At 39.2% G+C, this 20,015-nt stretch overlaps 1 protein-coding gene across 3 annotated transcripts in view; it reads left to right on the top strand.

Moving 5' to 3' along the window:
• The first annotated feature begins 949 nt into the window (after positions 1–949).
• Positions 950–20,015, top strand: part of myo7ab (myosin VIIAb) — a 91,648-nt gene continuing 72,582 nt past the window's right edge. For all 3 annotated transcript variants that reach the window (XM_061898922.1, XM_061898921.1, XM_061898923.1), the window contains exons 1-3: positions 950–1,222; positions 6,347–6,434; positions 14,246–14,313. In XM_061898922.1, the coding sequence (XP_061754906.1) occupies positions 14,296–14,313 (18 nt within the window). In that variant the 5' untranslated portion in view covers positions 950–1,222; positions 6,347–6,434; positions 14,246–14,295. The remainder of the gene's footprint in view (positions 1,223–6,346; positions 6,435–14,245; positions 14,314–20,015) is intronic.

Below are 20,015 nucleotides of genomic sequence, written 5' to 3'. Positions count from 1 at the left end.
TTCTTAAAAACAGCTATGTGCTCCTGTTATATAGAGGATCTTTGACTAGCCTTTTTGACATTAGGTTCTTAAAAACAGCAGAGCACTCCTGTAATATACTTGATCTTTGACTGCTGTTTATGACATTTTTGTTTCTTCCAAAGAGCAATGACATTCGACTGGCGTTTTTGGCATTAGCTTTTTAAATACAGTGGAGTGCTTCTGTCACATAGAGGATCTTTGACTTGTAATTTTAAAGTATGTTCCTAAAAAACGCAGATTGCTCCTGTCATTTATACTATAGAATCTTGTGACTGGTGCTTTTGACTTTAGGTCCTTAAAAATAACAGAGCGGTCCTGTTGTGTAAAGGATCTTTGACTGGCGGTTTTGGTACTCAGTACTTAAAAACAGCACAGTGCTCCTGTCATATGGAGAATATTTGACTAGCATTTTTTTTTATTTTTACAGTAGATCAAATCAGATCACCCCTGTCATGTAGAGGATCTTTGACTGCCGTTTTTGACACTTTGTGTTCTTAAAAATAGGAGAATATTCATGCCGGATAGAGGATCTTTGGCTAGCGTTTTTGCAGGAGGTTGTGATATATAGAAGGGTGCTTCTGTCATATCCACAATCTTTGACTAGTGTGACCAAGTGCTTCTGTCGGATAGAGAATTTTCGACTGGCAGTTTTGACATGTTCTAAAATAAAATATTTGCTTGATGTTTTTGGCATTAAGTTTCGAAAAACAGCTGAGCGCTCCTGTCACCTCGAGGATCTACAACTGGTATTTGACAATCTTTGACTTGCATTTTTGGCATTAGGTTGTCATCCAGAATCTTTCAGAGTTCCTTAAACCAAAGCACCAGCAGACTGGCTTCCAGGTTTTGATCCTACCCGGCAACACGCTGTGGACCCAGGTTACCTGCTTTGCCCCGCCTCCCAGCAAGCTCCGCCCACAATCCTCCAGCTAATCAGGATCAGCAGCCATGAATGGGACACAGCGAGAGTCTATAGACTGACCCAAAACATCCAAAAACTGCTTACTGGACACCTTACTCAGGAGTCGGGAGACCACCAGAGACCTAAAAGGAGGACTTTACTGGAAGGTGGACGGGAGCAGGACCCGGAAGTGGACTCTTCTTCGTCAGTCCATCATCCTCTTGGTCTCCTTTTAGACCAGGACTGAAGAGACCCCGACTAGGAGGAATAAGAGGGGGTCTTGACAAAGTGTGCTGAGAGGTAAGCGGGCCAGCTGACTGCTGGGTCACGACTGAAGGCTTTGCCAGACTTCCAGGCCCCAGCGAACACTGCCGGGCTCGGCTGCAGCTTTAGGCCAAAGCCTCTTACCAGTTCTTTGGTCACAGGCCAGCACTTAAAGGAGCCATTATTGAGGTTTTCTGATGGTTAGGTTCTTCTTAAACTGCTTACTCGTGGAAAAACTAACACCAAAGACACAAAACCTATCAATGCAAATCTGCAATTATTAATATTATTATTATTAATTATTTATTTATTTTTTTCTACACATTTTGAAAGGCTTCCTAGTTTGGATGATTATAACCATAAAAACAGAAATTATTTATTTAAAAACATGTATTCAATATATTCAACATATATTTTTACAATTTTAAATGTGATTTTTTTTTTTTTATTAACATTTTTAATATTTTTTGCCCATATGTTCTTTGGTGCCTTAACCAAAATGTTTGTTTAAATTTTAACAATCATCGTGGTATATAGAGGATCTTTGACTAGTAATGTTCCTGAAAACAGCAGAACGCTCCTGTCATATAGCGGTCTTTGACTGACTTTTTCGACATTATGTTCTTAAAAACAGCAAAGCACTCCTGTCGTGTAGAGGATCTTTGACTGACTTTTGACATTATGTTCAACACAGAAAAGCACTCCTGTCATGTAAAGGATCTTTGACTACCGTTTTAGGCATTAGATTCTTAAAAACAGCAGAGCATTCTTGTAAAATAGAGGATCTTTGACTTGTATTTTTAAAGTAGGTTCAACAAAAAGAGCAGAGCACTTTTGTCATATGGAAGAACTTTGACTTGTGATTTTAAAGTATGTTTCTAGAAACAGCTTTGTGCCCCTGTCATATAGAGGATCTTTGACTGATGTTCTTAAAAACAGCAAAGCACGCCTGTCATGTAGAGGATGTTTGACAACTATTTTGGGGATTAGGTTCTTAAAAACTGTAGAGCGTTCCTGTCAAATAGAAGATCTCTGTCTTGTATTTTTAAAGTAGGTTCACAAAAACAGCAGAGCACTACTATCATATAGAGGAACTTTTAATTGTAATTTTAAAGTATTTTTCTAAAAACAGCAAAGTGCCCCCTGTCATATAGAGGATCTTTGACTGACCTTTTTGACATTATGTTCTTAAAAACAGCAAAGCACTCCTGTCATGTAGGCGATCTTTGACTACCGTTTTGGGCATTAGGTTCTTAAAAACAGAAGAGCATTCCTGTCAAAAAGAGGATATTTGACTTGTACTTTTAAAGTAGGTTCACAAAAACAGCAGAACAAATCTGTCATATAGAGGAAATTTGACTTGTATTTTTAAAGTATGTTTCTAAAAACAGCAGAGTGCCCCTGTCATAAAGAGGATGTTTGACTGACCTTTTTGACATTATGTTCTTAAAAACAGCAAAGCACTCCTGTCATGTAGGGGATCTTTGACGACTGTTTTGGGCGTTAGATTCTTAAAAACAGCAGAGCGTTCCTGTCAAATAGAGTATCTCTGACTTGTATTTTTAAAGTAGGTTCACAAAAACAGCAGAGCACTACTATCATATAGAGGAACTTTGACTTGTAATTTTAAAGTATGTTTCTAAAAACAGCAAAGTGCCCCCTGTCATATAGAGGATGTTTGACTGACCTTTTTGACATTATGTTCTTAAAAACAGCAAAGCACTCCTGTCATGTAGACGATCTTTCACTACCGTTTTGGGCATTAGGTTCTTAAAAACAGAAGAGCATTCCTGTCAAAGAGAGAATATTTGACTTGTATTTTTAAAGTAGGTTCACAAAAACAGCAGAACAAATCTGTCATATACAGGAATTTTGACTTGTATTTTTAAAGTATGTTTATAAAAACAGCAGAGTGCCCCTGTCATAAAGAGGATGTTTGCCTGACCTTTTTGACATTATGTTCTTAAAAATAGCAAAGCACTCCTCTCATGTAGAGGATCTTTGACTACCGTTTTAGGCATTAGGTTCTTAAAAACAGCAGAGCATTCCTCTAAAATAGAGGATCTCTGACTTGTATTTTTAAAGTAGGTTTAACAAAAAGAGCAGAGCACTACTATCATATAGAGGAACTTTTACTTGTAATTTTAAAGTATGTTTCTAAAAACAGCTTTGTGCCCCTGTCATTAGAGGATCTTTGACTGACCTTTTTGACATTGTTTTTAAAAACAGCAAAGCACGCCTGTCATGTAGAGGATGTTTGACAACTGTTTTGGGGATTCGGTTCTTAAAAACAGCAGAGCGTTCCTGTCAAATAGAGGATCTCTGACTTGTATTTTTAAAGTAGGTTCACAAAAACAGCAGAACAAATCTGTCATATAGAGGAAATTTGACTTGTATTTTTAAAGTATGTTTCTAAAAACAGCAGAGTGCCCCCTGTCATATAGAGGATGTTTGACTGACCTTTTTGACATTATGTTCTTAAAAACAGCAAAGCACTCCTGTCATGTAGGGGATCTTTGACTACTGTTTTGGGCATTAGATTCTTAAAAACAGCAGAGCGTTCCTGTCAAATAGAGGATCTCTGACTTGTATTTTTAAAGTAGGTTCACAAAAACAGCAGAGCACTACTATCATATAGAGGAAATTTTAATTGTAATTTTAAAGTATTTTTCTAAAAACAGCAAAGTGCCCCCTGTCATATAGAGGATCTTTGACTGACCTTTTTGACATTTTGTTCTTAAAAACAGCAAAGCACTCCTGTCATGTAGGCGATCTTTGACTACCGTTTTGGGCATTAGGTTCTTAAAAACAGAAGGGCATTCCTGTCAAAAAGAGGATATTTGACTTGTACTTTTAATGTAGGTTCACAAAAACAGCAGAACAAATCTGTCATATGGAGGAAATTTGACTTGTATTTTTAAAGTATGTTTCTAAAAACAGCAGAGTGCCCCCTGTCATATAGAGGATGTTTGACTGACCTTTTGACATTATGTTCTTAAAAACAGCAAAGCACTCCTGTCATGTAGGGGATCTTTGACGACTGTTTTGGGCGTTACATTCTTAAAAACAGCAGAGCGTTCCTGTCAAATAGAGTATCTCTGACTTGTATTTTTAAAGTAGGTTCACAAAAACAGCAGAGCACTACTATCATATAGAGGAACTTTGACTTGTAATTTTAAAGTATGTTTCTAAAAACAGCAAAGTGCCCCCTGTCATATAGAGGATGTTTGACTGACCTTTTTGACATGATGTTCTTAAAAACAGCAAAGCTCTCCTGTCATGTAGACGATCTTTCACTACCGTTTTGGGCATTAGATTCTTAAAAACAGAAGAGCATTCCTGTCAAAGAGAGAATATTTGACTTGTATTTTTAAAGTAGGTTCACAAAAACAGCAGAACAAATTTGTCATATACAGGAATTTTGACTTGTATTTTTAAAGTATGTTTCTAAAAACAGCAGAGTGCCCCTGTCATAAATAAGATGTTTGCCTGACCTTTTTGACATGATGTTCTTAAAAACAGCAAAGTACTCCTGTCATGTAGAGGATCTTTGACTACCGTTTTAGGCATTAGGTTCTTAAAAACAGCAGAGCATTCCTCTAAAATAGAGGATCTCTGACTTGTATTTTTAAAGTAGGTTTAACAAAAAGAGCAGAGCACTACTATCATATAGAGGAACTTTTACTTGTAATTTTAAAGTATGTTTCTAAAAACAGCTTTGTGCCCCTGTCATATAGAGGATCTTTGACTGACCTTTTTGACATTGTTTTTAAAAACAGCAAAGCACGCCTGTCATGTAGAGGATGTTTGACAACTGTTTTGGGGATTAGGTTCTTAAAAACAGCAGAGCGTTCCTGTCAAATAGAGCATCTCTGACTTGTATTTTTAAAGTAGGTTCACAAAAACAGCAGAGCACAACTATTATATAGAGGAACTTTGACTTGTAATTTTATAGTATGTTTCTAAAAACAGCAAAGTGCCCCCTGTCATATAGAGGATCTTTGACTGACCTTTTTGACATTGTGTTCTTAAAAACAGCAAAGCACTCCTGTCATGTAGACGATCTTTGACTACCGTTTTGGGCATTAGGTTCTTAAAAACAGTAGAGCGTTCCTGTCAAAAAGAGGATCTTTGACTTGTATTTTTAAAGTAGGTTCACAAAAACAGCACAGCACAAAATAGAGAATATTTGACTGATTTATTCTGATTAAGTTTAGTTTTTTTAAATATCTATAATACGACCCCAAATGGGACAAGCGGTAGAAAATGGGTGGATGGACAAATAAACAGTAAATAAAATAAATTTAAAGAATGAATAATGAATAAAAAAATGTTTCTGAATTAAAAAAATATTCCTCTTTTCGTTAAACTAAGACAACAAACAAAACAAAATAAGAGAACAATAAAACAAACTATTTTACAGACAGTTAAATACAAGCATGTATTAAACAATTGGTAACAATGTCACTGTTTATTTTCAATTTTTTTTAAAAAAACAAAAAGAGAAATATTTTAATAAAACTAAATTTAAAAAAACAAAACTCGTTTGACTGTTCCAAAAATTTTTTCGTAGAAATTCTCAAATACAAACAAATTGCAAAATATACCTTGAGAAATTAATGTCAAACGTTATTTAAATGTAATGTAAAAAATTAATTAATGTAATTGAGTAGCCCTTTTGTTCAGGTATGTAAAATAAATAAATGAAAAGAATGATAACCAAATGAAAATAAAATATTATCTCATCTCAATAAGATACATTTATTTTGTCTTTCAAAGTTGTTGTTTTTTTTTAATTTTCACAAATACATGAAACCAGTTTTTAAAGGAAAGGAAATATCGCTTTCTCAAAATCATTTGTCAATGTTGAAAAATATTACATTTCCCAAAGATATATTCAATCTAATTGTTTTTGCTTTTTTAATATTTGTCTTTATAAACATTCTGTTTTTTTTACATTTACTCTTATTGTTATTATGTTAATGAATCTTTTCAAAATTATATCAATTACACTTAAGCTGCGCTTGCAACTACTGTATCAGCTCATAATATTTACCTTTGAATATTTGTTTGAATTAATATCAGTCTATTTTTGATACATTTCTTTTTGCTTTCTGTCTTAATTGTCAGTACCAATAAAAAGTGTGTCGCTCTTTGCAGAGGCTGCGACACTCATGGACGAGCGGAAACCGAGGCCTTTAGTCGACTTCCTAGGCTGTTAATGAACGTTCCAAGTCGCTCCAGCCATGTAAGTCTTAATTATTGCCGTTGTCCCATAAAAAAATAAATCAACATTATGATCAAAATAATGTTTTGTATACAGCAGCAGCGAAAGTTCACCTGTACCCAAAACATTTGCATGCTCGTTAGTGCAGCTAACCCAGCTTTTGGCTTTTATGAATAAAATAATTGATAAATAAACCTACATTTTCTTGAAGGCATACACCCAAAGGGTCATCAATGAAAAAAATATACATATACATTAAAATTAGTTTAACTTAAATATAATTATTAGTTGTTTTTTTTGCTGTCAATAGACTGCATACCATGACTTGATTAACGTGGATCCCGACGTAAACAAGTTGAAAAACCTATTCGGGTGTTACCATTTAATGGTCATTTGTATGGAATATGTACTGTACTGTGCAATCTACTAATAAAAGTTTCAATCAATCAATCAATACATTGCTAACATAATATGCTAACATGTTAGCAGCTAGCTACCTTTAATTTCTGTGTTCTTGTGCAGTGTTTAAAGGGGAACATTATCACCAGACCTATGTAAGCGTCAATATATACCTTGATGGTGCAGAAAAAAGACCATATATTTTTTTAACCGATTTCCGAACTCCAAAAGGGTGAATTTTGGCGAATTAAACGCCTTTCTGTTTATGCCTCTCTGAGCGACGACGTCAGAACGTGACGTCACATCGGTACTCAACGCCATTTTTCCCTACACATCAGACGCATCGAGTCAAATCAGCTCTGTTATTTTCCGTTTTTTCGACTGTTTTCCGATACCTTGGAGACATCATGCCTCGTCGGTGTGTTGTCGGAGGGTGTAACAACACGATCAGGGACGGATTCAAGTTGATTTATGTAGAATGTGCATCGATTAGCACGGCATGCTAATCGATGTTAACATGCTATTTAGGCTAGCTGTGTGTACATATTGCAGCATTATGCCTCATTTGTAGCTATATTTAAAACTAGCCTTTCCCTCCATCCACATTTAATGCCAAACAAAAACTTAGCAATCGACGGATTTAAGTTGCTCCAGTGTCAGATGCAAAAGTCCCCTGTGTGGTTTTTACCGGCGATGCTAGGACAGAGATAGCACAGAGATGACAAGAATGTCTGGATATCCTGCGACACTCAAAGCAGATGCATTTCCAACGATAAAGTCAACAAAATCACAAAGGTGAGTGTTGTTGATGTTATTGACTTATGTGCTAATCAGATATATTTGGTCGCGGCATGACTACCAGCTAATCGATGCTAACATGCTATTTAGGCTACCTGTATGTTCATTTGAAACTACATTTACATCCAGCGTTTCCTTCCACCCACATTTAATGCGAAACAAACACTTACCAATCGACGGATTTAAGTTGTTCCTGTGCCAATGCAAAAATCCTGATCGGTTGGTCTGCACATTTTACCTGCGATGCTAACGCAAAGATGGCCTAATAGCATCAATAGCTATTCGCTCAATAGCTTCAGTTTATTCTTCAATTTCGTTTTCGCTATCTGCCTCCATACTCCAACCATCTGTTTCAATACATGCGTAATCTGTTGAATCGCTTAAACCGCTGAAATCCGAGTCTGAATCCGTGCTAATATCCGAACTATCTTGCTGTGCTATCCGCCATGTTTGTATTGGAATCGCTATGTGACGTCACAGGGAAATGGACAGTGGCTTAAGCAAATAGCGAAAATCAAGCACTTTAAAGCTTTTTTTTGGGATATTCCGGGACGGGTAAAATTTTGAAAAAAATTCGAAAAATAAAATAAGCCACTGGGACCTGATTTTCATTGGTTTTAACCCTTCTGAGATTGTGATAATGTTCCCCTGTCTACCTAGGAAAGGGGTCGGCAACCCAAAATGTTGAAAGAGCCATATTGGACCAAAAATACAAAAACAAATCCGTCTGGAGCTGCAAAAAATTAAAAGCCATACTACATACAGATAGTGTGTCATGAGATATACATTTAGTTATGAGGACTTAAAGGAAACTAAATGAGCTCAAATACACTTACAAATGAGTCATAAATAGCATGTTAGCATCAATCAGCTTGCAGTCATGCAGTGACCAAATATGTCTGATTAGCACTCCACATAAGTCAATAACATCAACAAAACTCACCTTCGTGCATTCATGCACAGCGTTAAAAGTTTGGCGGACAAAACGAAGTGGAATAAAACACGTCTTAGAAAGTCGTAGAAAGTTATACATGTTCACAAACTACGGTGAGTTCAAGGACCGCCAAAATTAGTAGGACAAAACGGCGCTTGCCAAATACTAGAATTAGTGAAGCATGTTTAATGTTAACAGCAGAGGTGGGACCAAAACATGGTTTTGCAAATCACAAGGAAGTCTCAAGTCTTAGCCCTCAAGTCTCGAGTCAAGTCCAAAGTCAAGACTGGAAAGTCTCAAGTCAAGTTCCAAGTCCTTCATTTTGAATTTCGAGTAATTTCAAGTCCTTTTAACCACAGATTAATATATTTACACCGATTGTGTATGCTTTTAAAACACTGTATTTATTTATTCATTCACAACGTTAAAAGTTTAGTGGACAAAATGAGACAGAAAGAGAAGTGACATAAAGCACGTCTTAGAATGTCGGAGAAAGTTATACATGTAAACAAACTATGGTGAGTTCAAGGACCGCCAAAATTAGTAGGACAAAACGGCGCTTGCCAAATACTAGAATCAGTGAAGCATGTTTAAAATGTTAACAGCAGAGGTGGGACCAAGTCATTGTTTTGCAAGTCACAAGTAAGTCTCAAGTCTTTGCCCTCAAGTCTCGAGTCAAGTCCCGATCGAGTCAAGACAGGCAAGTCCCGAGTCAAGTCCAAAGTCAAGACTGGAATGTCTCAAGTCAAGTCCCAAGTCCTTCATTTTGAGTTTTGAGTCATTTCAAGTCCTTTTAACCACAGACTAATATATTAACAAAGATTGTGTATGCTTTTAAAACGCTGTATTTATTTATTCATGCACAACTTTAAAAGTTCGTTGGACAAAATGAGACAGAAAAAGAAGTTGCATAAAACACGTCTTAGAAAGTTATAGATGTACACAAACTACGGTGAGTTTAAGGACTGCCAAAATTAGTAGGACAAAATGGCGCTTGCGAAATACTAGAATCAGTGAAGCATGTTTAATGTTAACAGCAGAGGTGGGACCAAGCCATTGTTTTGCAAGTCACAAGTAAGTCTCAAGTCTTTCGCCTCAAGTCTCGAGTCAAGACAGGCAAGTCCCGAGTCAAGTCCAAAGTCAAGACTGGAAAGTCTCATGTCAAGTCACAAGTCCTGCATTTTGAGTTTCGAGTCATTTCAAGTCCTTTTAACCACAGACTAATATATTTACACAGATTGTGTATGCTTTTAAAACGCTGTATTTATTTATTCATGCACAACGTTAAAAGTTTGGTGGACAAAATGAGACAGAAAAAGAAGTTGCATAAAACACGTCTTAGAAAGTCGTAGAAAGTTATAGATGTACACAAACTACGGTGAGTTCAAGGACTGCCAAAATTAGTAGGACAAAACGGCGCTTGCCAAATACTAGAATCAGTGAAGCATGTTTAATGTTAACAGCAGAGGTGGGACCAAGTCATTGTTTTGCAAGTCACAAGTAAGTCTCAAGTCTTTGCCCTCAAGTCTCGAGTCAAGACAGGCAAGTCCCGAGTCAAGTCCAAAGTCAAGACTGGAAAGTCTCAAGTCAAGTTCCAAGTCCTTCATTTTGAATTTCGAGTCATTTCAAGTCCTTTTAACCACAGACTAATATATTTACACAGATTGTGTATGCTTTTAAAACGCTGTATTTATTTATTCATTCACAACGTTAAATGTTTTGTGGACAAAATGAGACGGAAAGAGAAGTGGCATAAAGCACGTCTTAGAATGTCGGGGAAAGTTATACATGTAAACAAACTATGGTGAGTTCAAGGACCGCCAAAATTAGTAGGACAAAACGGCGCTTGCCAAATACTAGAATCAGTGAAGCATGTTTAAAATGTTAACAGCAGAGGTGGGACCAAGTCATTGTTTTGCAAGTCACAAGTAAGTCTCAAGTCTTTGCCCTCAAGTCTCGAGTCAAGTCCCGATCGAGTCAAGACAGGCAAGTCCCGAGTCAAGTCCAAAGTCAAGACTGGAATGTCTCAAGTCAAGTCCCAAGTCCTGCATTTTGAGTTTTGAGTCATTTCAAGTCCTTTTAACCACAGACTAATATATTAACAAAGATTGTGTATGCTTTTAAAACGCTGTATTTATTTATTCATGCACAACTTTAAAAGTTCGGTGGACAAAATGAGACAGAAAAAGAAGTTGCATAAAACACGTCTTAGAAAGTTATAGATGTACACAAACTACGGTGAGTTTAAGGACTGCCAAAATTAGTAGGACAAAATGGCGCTTGCGAAATACTAGAATCAGTGAAGCATGTTTAATGTTAACAGCAGAGGTGGGACCAAGCCATTGTTTTGCAAGTCACAAGTAAGTCTCAAGTCTTTCGCCTCAAGTCTCGAGTCAAGACAGGCAAGTCCCGAGTCAAGTCCAAAGTCAAGACTGGAAAGTCTCATGTCAAGTCACAAGTCCTGCATTTTGAGTTTCGAGTCATTTCAAGTCCTTTTAACCACAGACTAATATATTTACACGGATTGTGTATGCTTTTAAAACGCTGTATTTATTTATTCATGCACAACGTTAAAAGTTTGGTGGACAAAATGAGACAGAAAAAGAAGTTGCATAAAACACGTCTTAGAAAGTCGTAGAAAGTTATAGATGTACACAAACTACGGTGAGTTCAAGGACTGCCAAAATTAGTAGGACAAAACGGCGCTTGCCAAATACTAGAATCAGTGAAGCATGTTTAATGTTAACAGCAGAGGTGGGACCAAGTCATTGTTTTGCAAGTCACAAGTAAGTCTCAAGTCTTTGCCCTCAAGTCTCGAGTCAAGACAGGCAAGTCCCGAGTCAAGTCCAAAGTCAAGACTGGAAAGTCTCAAGTCAAGTTCCAAGTCCTTCATTTTGAATTTCGAGTCATTTCAAGTCCTTTTAACCACAGACTAATATATTTACACAGATTGTGTATGCTTTTAAAACGCTGTATTTATTTATTCATTCACAACGTTAAAAGTTTTGTGGACAAAATGAGACAGAAAGAGAAGTGGCATAAAGCACGTCTTAGAATGTCGGAGAAAGTTATACATGTAAACAAACTATGGTGAGTTCAAGGACCGCCAAAATTAGTAGGACAAAACGGCGCTTGCCAAATACTAGAATCAGTGAAGCATGTTTAAAATGTTAACAGCAGAGGTGGGACCAAGTCATTGTTTTGCAAGTCACAAGTAAGTCTCAAGTCTTTGCCCTCAAGTCTCGAGTCAAGTCCCGATCGAGTCAAGACAGGCAAGTCCCGAGTCAAGTCCAAAGTCAAGACTGGAATGTCTCAAGTCAAGTCCCAAGTCCTGCATTTTGAGTTTTGAGTCATTTCAAGTCCTTTTAACCACAGACTAATATATTTACACAGATTGTGTATGCTTTTAAAACACTGTATTTATTTATTCATGCACAACGTTAAAAGTTTGGTGGACAAAATGAGACAGAAAAAGAAGTGGCATAAAACACGTCTTAGAAAGTCGTAGAAAGTTATAGATGTGCACAAACTACGGTGAGTTCAAGGACTGCCAAAATTAGTAGGACAAAACGGCGCTTGCCAAATACTAGAATCAGTGAAGCATGTTTAATGTTAACAGCAGAGGTGGGACCAAGTCATTGTTTTGCAAGTCACAAGTAAGTCTCAAGTCTTTGCCCTCAAGTCTCGAGTCAAGACAGGCAAGTCCCGAGTCAAGTCCAAAGTCAAGACTGGAAAGTCTCAAGTCAAGTTCCAAGTCCTTCATTTTGAATTTCGAGTCATTTCAAGTCCTTTTAACCACAGACTAATATATTTACACAGATTGTGTATGCTTTTAAAACGCTGTATTTATTTATTCATTCACAACGTTAAAAGTTTGGTGGACAAAATGAGACAGAAAGAGAAGGGGCATAAAGCACGTCTTAGAATGTCGGAGAAAGTTATACATGTAAACAAACTATGGTGAGTTCAAGGACCGCCAAAATTAGTAGGACAAAACGGCGCTTGCCAAATACTAGAATCAGTGAAGCATGTTTAAAATGTTAACAGCAGAGGTGGGACCAAGTCATTGTTTTGCAAGTCACAAGTAAGTCTCAAGTCTTTGCCCTCAAGTCTCGAGTCAAGTCCCGATCGAGTCAAGACAGGCAAGTCCCGAGTCAAGTCCAAAGTCAAGACTGGAATGTCTCAAGTCCCAAGTCCTGCATTTTGAGTTTTGAGTCATTTCAAGTCCTTTTAACCACAGACTAATATATTTAAACAGATTGTGTATGCTTTTAAAACACTGTATTTATTTATTCATGCACAACGTTAAAAGTTTGGTGGACAAAATGAGACAGAAAAAGAAGTGGCATAAAACACGTCTTAGAAAGTCGTAGAAAGTTACAGATGTGCACAAACTACGGTGAGTTCAAGGACTGCCAAAATTAGTAGGACAAAACGGCGCTTGTAGTTTGTGTACATCTATAACTTTGTACGACTTTCTAAGACTAGTTTTATGCCACTTCTTTTTCTGTCTCATTTTGTCCGATCAGTGAAGCATGTTTAATGTTAACACTGTGTTAACATTAAACATGCTTCACTGATTCTAGTATTTGGCAAGCGCCTTTTTGTCCTACTAATTTTGGCAGTCCTTGAACTCACCGTAGTTTGTGTACATCTATAACTTTGTACGACTTTCTAAGACTAGTTTTATGCCACTTATTTTTCTGTCTCATTTTGTCCACCAAACTTTTAACGTTGTGCATGAATAAATAAATACAGCGTTTTAAAAGCATACACAATCTGTGTAAATATATTAGTCTGTGATTAAAAGGACTTGAAAAGACTTGAAACTCAAAATGCAGGACTTGGGACTTGACTTGAGACATTCCAGTCTTGACTTCGGACTTGATTGGGACTTGCCTGTCTTGACTCGAGACTTGAGGGCAAAGACTTGAGACTTTCTTGTGACTTGTGTTGCAGAATTATTAGAAAAGGTAACTTAATTGAATGTAAAAATTTTATGTTGGGCATATAAGCTTTTTTGCTTCTGCCTGTTTCAGTCATGTTATTCATTTTTGAATCGTGATCTATGTTTGAATATGTTTTTGTTAGACTGAAAATAAACTGAAACTGAAACTGAAACTTGCAAAACAATGACTTGGTCCCACCTCTGGTGCTTTATAACAATTAGGGAGGTTTGTGTCATGTTTGTCCTCCTACAGAAACCATATTAAAACAAAAAATATGTCCCCCCCCCCCATCTTTTTCCATTTTTCACATATTTTTGAAAAAGCTCCAGATAGCCACTAGGGTGGCGCTAAAGAGCCGCGGGTTGCCGACCCCCGACCCAGGACATCGCCAAAGCTTTTTATGCCACAAAATGTGACAAACTGCAACCTCTTTACTGTTTCTGACGCAAAATTGTATTATTGACATTTGAGGTGGCAAACACAGTACACAGCCAACATAAACCAAAATGGTGTAACATAAATGGCGGCCTGGTGGTGGAGAAAATGATTCAGCAGTCATACTTACACTTTGCTGGGTACTTAAGTGACGGGATTAGCTCCTGGAATCCAATAAGCCCCCCTATTTTACTTACCAACCCCCACTTTTTTACTTACCAACCCGCCTTTGCCGCCTCTTTTCCTTCCACTGGACACCATAGTGAATAACTAATTTTCATGCTCTCCTTATTGTTGTTTTTTTGTTACTCTTGCAGCGCCCACACATGTGAGTTCTGATGTCCTGGATTCAAACCGAGACTGAACCATGGTCATTCTGCAGCAGGTAGGCCTGCCTGAAACATATCATGCATTGCCACATAACACGGACTTATCATTGTCAGTACGTGTTTGGGGATATGTTCCTATTGTATTGAATGAAAGTGCCTCTAAACATTTGACATGAACTAATGAAAAAACCTCCATAGCAAAGCACATATACATATTACAACATACATCTCGAGATATCTAGTGTAGCCGAGTGTCCTGGGTTCGCATAATTTGGGTACTGATAAAATAAAATAATAAAAGGGAGTCATGAGAGCAGGTCCGGTCTCCACCACTTTATTGTTCCCTTCTTTACACCTATCTCCATACCCATCTATCACCTTCTTCAACAACCCGCCTTTATATAGACCTCTTACGTCACAGCCTTACGGCAACACTGGAGGGACACCCTGAACTGTTTGTTACATACGTCCCCCCCTCAATTAGAAACGTCCCCGTTTCATCACAAACAAAATAGGTAACAAACAAGGGGAAATAGAACAGAGAAAAGAAAAAAAAATTCAAAATTCACAATAAATCAACAATATATTTTTTTACACCGTATTGCATAGGCTAACACACTGGCCCCTCAAAACATGCAAAAACTCCCAGATGCGAAGGATGTCACTCCAATCGCCCCATTTGTAAGATAGTTCAATTATGTGGAGGAGGTCGCCCCCAGAGGGATGGTCCGATGGTGCGCAGGAGGTTACCCCTGTCACCCCCTGCGAGATAGTCCGATTGTGCGCAGGAGGTCGCTCCAGTGACCCCCTGCAAGATAGTCCGTTTGTGAGATAGTTCGTTTATGACGCTCCATCATGCCATCCGACTTGGGGTTATAGGCAGTGGTGCACGTCCTTTTTTTTTCAAGCAACATACAGAGTCTAATTGAAGGGGAAACACCCTTGGGCCCCCACGGCCCCCATGGGAACCTCCGGGCCACATCCGTCCATGACCACCCTCCGGGTGGGCCAACAAACCTGGGACCCGCCCACGGGGACGTTAAGGGCACCGACGGGTCCGACACGCTCTGTACTTCTCACGCCACCGTCGGCTGTCTCTCAGCGCGAAGGGCCAGCAGCAAGACCGCGGGAACGCCTCCGCAACCAGCCGGGCCACGCCCGCAGCAAACACCTCCACGCTCTCTCCCGGAGCACGCACACTCGCCGACAGGTTGGCCCCGAACCGGTCCATTGTCTTTGTTTAAAAGCTGCTCCCAGTCTCCCACGGGACGAGTTGGGAGGATCCGAAAATCCTCACCAGCTCCTGGTTGCAGTCGGCTCCCTCCGTCGGTGAAAGGAGCGGTTACACAAAAAAAAAAGTCCACTTTCGACATCCATGCCGTGTGAGTGTCCGTCAAACAGCGCCTCCGGGCTTAAAAAGAGTCGTGGTCACCACACCACGTGTCCGCAAAATGGCCGGGAAGCTTAGCAGCTAACTCGAAACTCACGTGTCCCGTGTAAAACTTTCTTCTTTTTTTTTTCAACACAGTAGTTAAAATAATCCCACCGCTGCCACCAATGTAGCCGAGTGTCCTGGGTTCGCATAATTTGGGTACTGATAAAATAAAATAATAAAAGGGAGTCATGAGAGCAGGTCCGGTCTCCACCACTTTATTGTTCCCTTCTTTACACCTATCTCCATACCCATCTATCACCTTCTTCAACAACCCGCCTTTATATAGACCTCTTACGTCACAGCCTTACGGCAACACTGGAGGGACACCCTGAACTGTTTGTTACACTAGCAACAGAGGGAAGGTAGTTCAAGGTCATGGTGGTAGGTCGCAGCTCTCAGGCGCTGACCATCCATTCATCACACCTACGGGATTTGCGTCGAGGTCGTTGGGTTGGGGGACAGGGGGGTGTATGTGTGGCGTATATTTTTTTTGTGGATGTGTGTGTGTGTGTATAAGCACATAGTGTGTCTCTTTTCCGCGGCCTTGATGTATTTGCCGTCGCTAGTCCAAAGTCCACAACAACAAACATTGTGTCTTCGCTGCAGTGATCTTCGGGAGAGTCTCGAAGCCAGGGAAGCAATCCAAGTTAAAAGGATTTGTTTGCGAGTGAAAATACAATTTGCTTTTCACTCTAAAATTGTCTACGACTGGTCCTCAAAAACTGCGGGGTAGACAGTCCGATGTAATCCCCAGTTCTTCCCGCATCCTCCAATCATTTGTGGCAGCTTTGGGGTACTTTGAAGACTGCCAGCAACTTCCAATTTGTCGACAAACCAGAGCAACGCTTACTCCAATCAGCAGATGTCCTTTTGTCATAATTCCTAATAGGTGGAAATCTTCACGTCCTCGACAGAAAAGGGTCGCCAGGCACGCGGCGTTCCTTTTTCTCCCAAGAGTCCGTCGTGTGTCCAGCAACAACTGCTTCGTCACGACAGCAGGTTCCCCCAAACCCAGAATCTTGCCAATTTTGTTGAGGCCAGTTAAATAGTTCCAATGTTTAGATTTGGAGAGCAGTGCAAAAAGAGGCAACAGGGAAATTTAACAAATATTAACATTGCTGTATTTATACTTTTGACCCAGCAGATTAGCTCATATTTTCAGTAGAGACATAATAAATTCATAAAAGTACACCCCTGGCATATAGCAACACACCATCACAGTATCATGTTAGACCCACTCGACATCCATTGCTTTCGGTCCCCTAGAGGGGAGGGGGGTTGCCCACATCTGAGGTCCTCTCCAAGGTTTCTCATAGTCAGCAATGTCACTGGCGTCCCACTGGATGTGAATTCTCCCTGCCCACTGGGTGTGAGTTTTCCTTGCCCTTTTGTGGGTTCTTCCGAGGATGTTGTAGTCGTAATGATTTGTGCAGTCCTTTGAGACATTTGTGATTTGGGGCTATATAAATAAACATTGATTGATTGATTGACCATAACGATTTCTGCACAGAACCATCGTAGTGCGAGGTCAAGAGTGTGGCATTCCATTGTGTTTTTCTTAGACTGACCTCGGAAACTTCCAATTTTCTGAAACATTTAACGTCCTTCACGCTGTTATCAAAAACCTGTTTTAGAATTGGCTTACCATTCCAGCACGATTAATTCTGCTGTATTCTGATAATGGTCAAAAACTACTCGTTTAACATTAAACGCCAGATGCCTGAGAGGGACGACTAATTCCAAAGGACTTGTCCTCTCGTCCTTTTGACTTTGAGAAGGATCATTCCGCCTGCGACAATCTGGGGAATGGGAGTCAATTGGCAGTGACTGCCCCCGTCACTCAACATTTTAGTCCACTTTGCTTAAAACCAGATAAGCACAAGCCAATTACACTATCAGCCAAGGAGAAGATGAAAAATGTGATAAACTTGTGAGGGATCAAGACGGCGGAACAAAGTAAAAAGATGCTGCTGATGCTGCAGTGAATTATACAAAAAGACAAGCAATACAGCAAACTTATGTGAAGTATTCTACTTAGGTTGGAAAGGGGTCGAAAATGTATGGAAATATCCATAGGAAGTTAAAATAGGGAATTTTGGAAATATTCCAAACTGGAAAGTTGATAAAAACGGCAATTACTTTCATTTTGAAATCAAATGCGATACACAGTAGTGTGCAGGCATTGCGACACTTTACCGCACAACACAAAATTCTGCAGCTTAAAGGGGAACATTATCACCAGACCTATGTAAGCGTCAATATATACCTTGATGTTGCAGAAAAAAGACCATATGTTTTTATAACCGATTTACGAACTCAAAAAGGGTGAATTTGGCGATTTAAATGCCTTTCAATTGTTCGTTGTCGGAACAATGACCTTTCACCCGTGACGTTACGATGGGAAGCAATCCGCCATTTTCTCAAACACATTACACACACAAGTCAAATCAGCTCTGTTATTTTCCGTTTTTTCGACTGCTTTCCGTACCTTGGAGACATCATGCCTTGTCGGAGGGTGTAACAACACGATCAGGGACGGATTCAAGTTGATATACGTGGAGTGTGAAATGGAAATCGATGCTAACATGCTATTTAGGCTGGCTGTGTGTACATATTGCATCGTTATGCCTCATTTGTAGCTATATTTGCATCCAGCCTTTCCCTCCAACCACATTTAATGCCAAACAAACACATACCTATCGACGGATTCAAGATGCACCAGTGTCAAAAGATGCGAAAGTCCCTCGTCTGTTCTGCACATTTTACCGACGATAGCGATGCTACGACAGAGATGTGTGGATATCCTGCGACACTCAAAGCAAATGCATTTTCAACAATAAAGTCAACGAAATCAAAAAGGTGAGTTTTGTTGATGTTATTGACTTATGTGCTAATCAGACATATTTGGTCACGGCATGACTGACAGCTAATCGATGCTAACATGATATTTAGGCTAGCTGTATGTACATTTGTAGCTATATTTCCATCCAGCCTTTCCCTCCACCCACATTTAATGCCAAACAAACACTTACCAATCAACGGATTTAAGTTGCTCCGGTGGTCAAAAGATGCAATCGTTGGTTAGAAGGCGATCACCGAATAGCTTCAATAGCTATTCACTCAATAGCTTCAGTTTTTTCGTTAATTTTGTTTTCGCTATCTGCCTCCACACTCCAACCATCCGTTTCAATACATGCGCAATCTGTTGAATCGCTTAAACCGCTGAAATCCGAGTCTGAATCCGAGCTAATGTCGCCATATCTTGCTGTGCTATCCGCCATGTTTGTTTGTATTGGCATCACTATGTGACGTCACAGGAAAATGGATGGGTTGATTTACAGATAGCGAAAATCAGGCACTTTAAAGCGTTTTTTCGGGATATTCCATGATGGGTAAAAACATTTTTAAAAATTCGAAAAATTAAATAAGCCACTGGGAACTGATTTTTATTGGTTTTAACCCTTCTGAAATTGTGATAATGTTCCCCTTTAACTTCCTATAAAAATTTACAGGGAATTTTGGTGTGGTATGGTATTGTCTTTATTGTCATTGCACAAGTACAACAAAATTTTATTTTCACTACAAACCGTTCAAGATTAGACAAACATTGTTCAGGTAGACAGAACAAAGCAAGACAGATGGATCGAAAGTACGGTGCTCCGCAAAAGGTGGGAAAAAGGTAGAGGCTGGGGAGGAATGAGTAAAAAAAAAGTTGATCTCAAGACTTGTGCCGAGAAAAAAACATGATAGCCAATAAGCGGACACACATTTTTCACAGAAACCACAAGACTTGTAACAGGAGAGGAGGGAGCAGGTATCTGGTCCTAAGCAGCCAGTAGGGCGCTGCTCTGTTGTTCCTTATACCACGTGGGGTGAAGCAATGGAAAAGGCGTGGGGTGGAGGTTGATGTATGTGTGCATATATAGCCATGGTCCATGTTGCTGTGTGAGGTCGCCCCGCAAAGGAACAGAGTTTACCTTTCCAGGTGTTGTTGACAGAGAAGGAATTTTTTTCATCTTTGTCGCACTGTCTTCAAGGGGAATCTTGAAGCAACAACTTTGCTAAGTTGCAGAAAACAATCACGATTAGAACGGTTATGTTCTACCGACTGAAAACAAATTTACTTTTCACTCTTAATTGTCTATTTCTGGTCTTCAAATTCATCCCGCAGGGCAGACGATTCGATTTTATAAAGTCTGTGTGTCCACAGTTCTGGCCGCATCCTCCAATCATTTGTGGCAGCTTTGGGGTGCCTTGAATGGCTGCCGGCATCTTCCCATTTTTTGATACAGTACAACGCTTACTCCAATCAGCCGGTGTCCT

The sequence above is a fragment of the Nerophis ophidion genome, linkage group LG04 (genome assembly GCF_033978795.1).
Source record: "Nerophis ophidion isolate RoL-2023_Sa linkage group LG04, RoL_Noph_v1.0, whole genome shotgun sequence".
Lineage (NCBI taxonomy): Eukaryota > Metazoa > Chordata > Actinopteri > Syngnathiformes > Syngnathidae > Nerophis > Nerophis ophidion.
The sequence above is the reverse complement of the archived record's forward strand: the minus strand, read 5'-3'. Positions and strand labels throughout refer to the sequence as shown.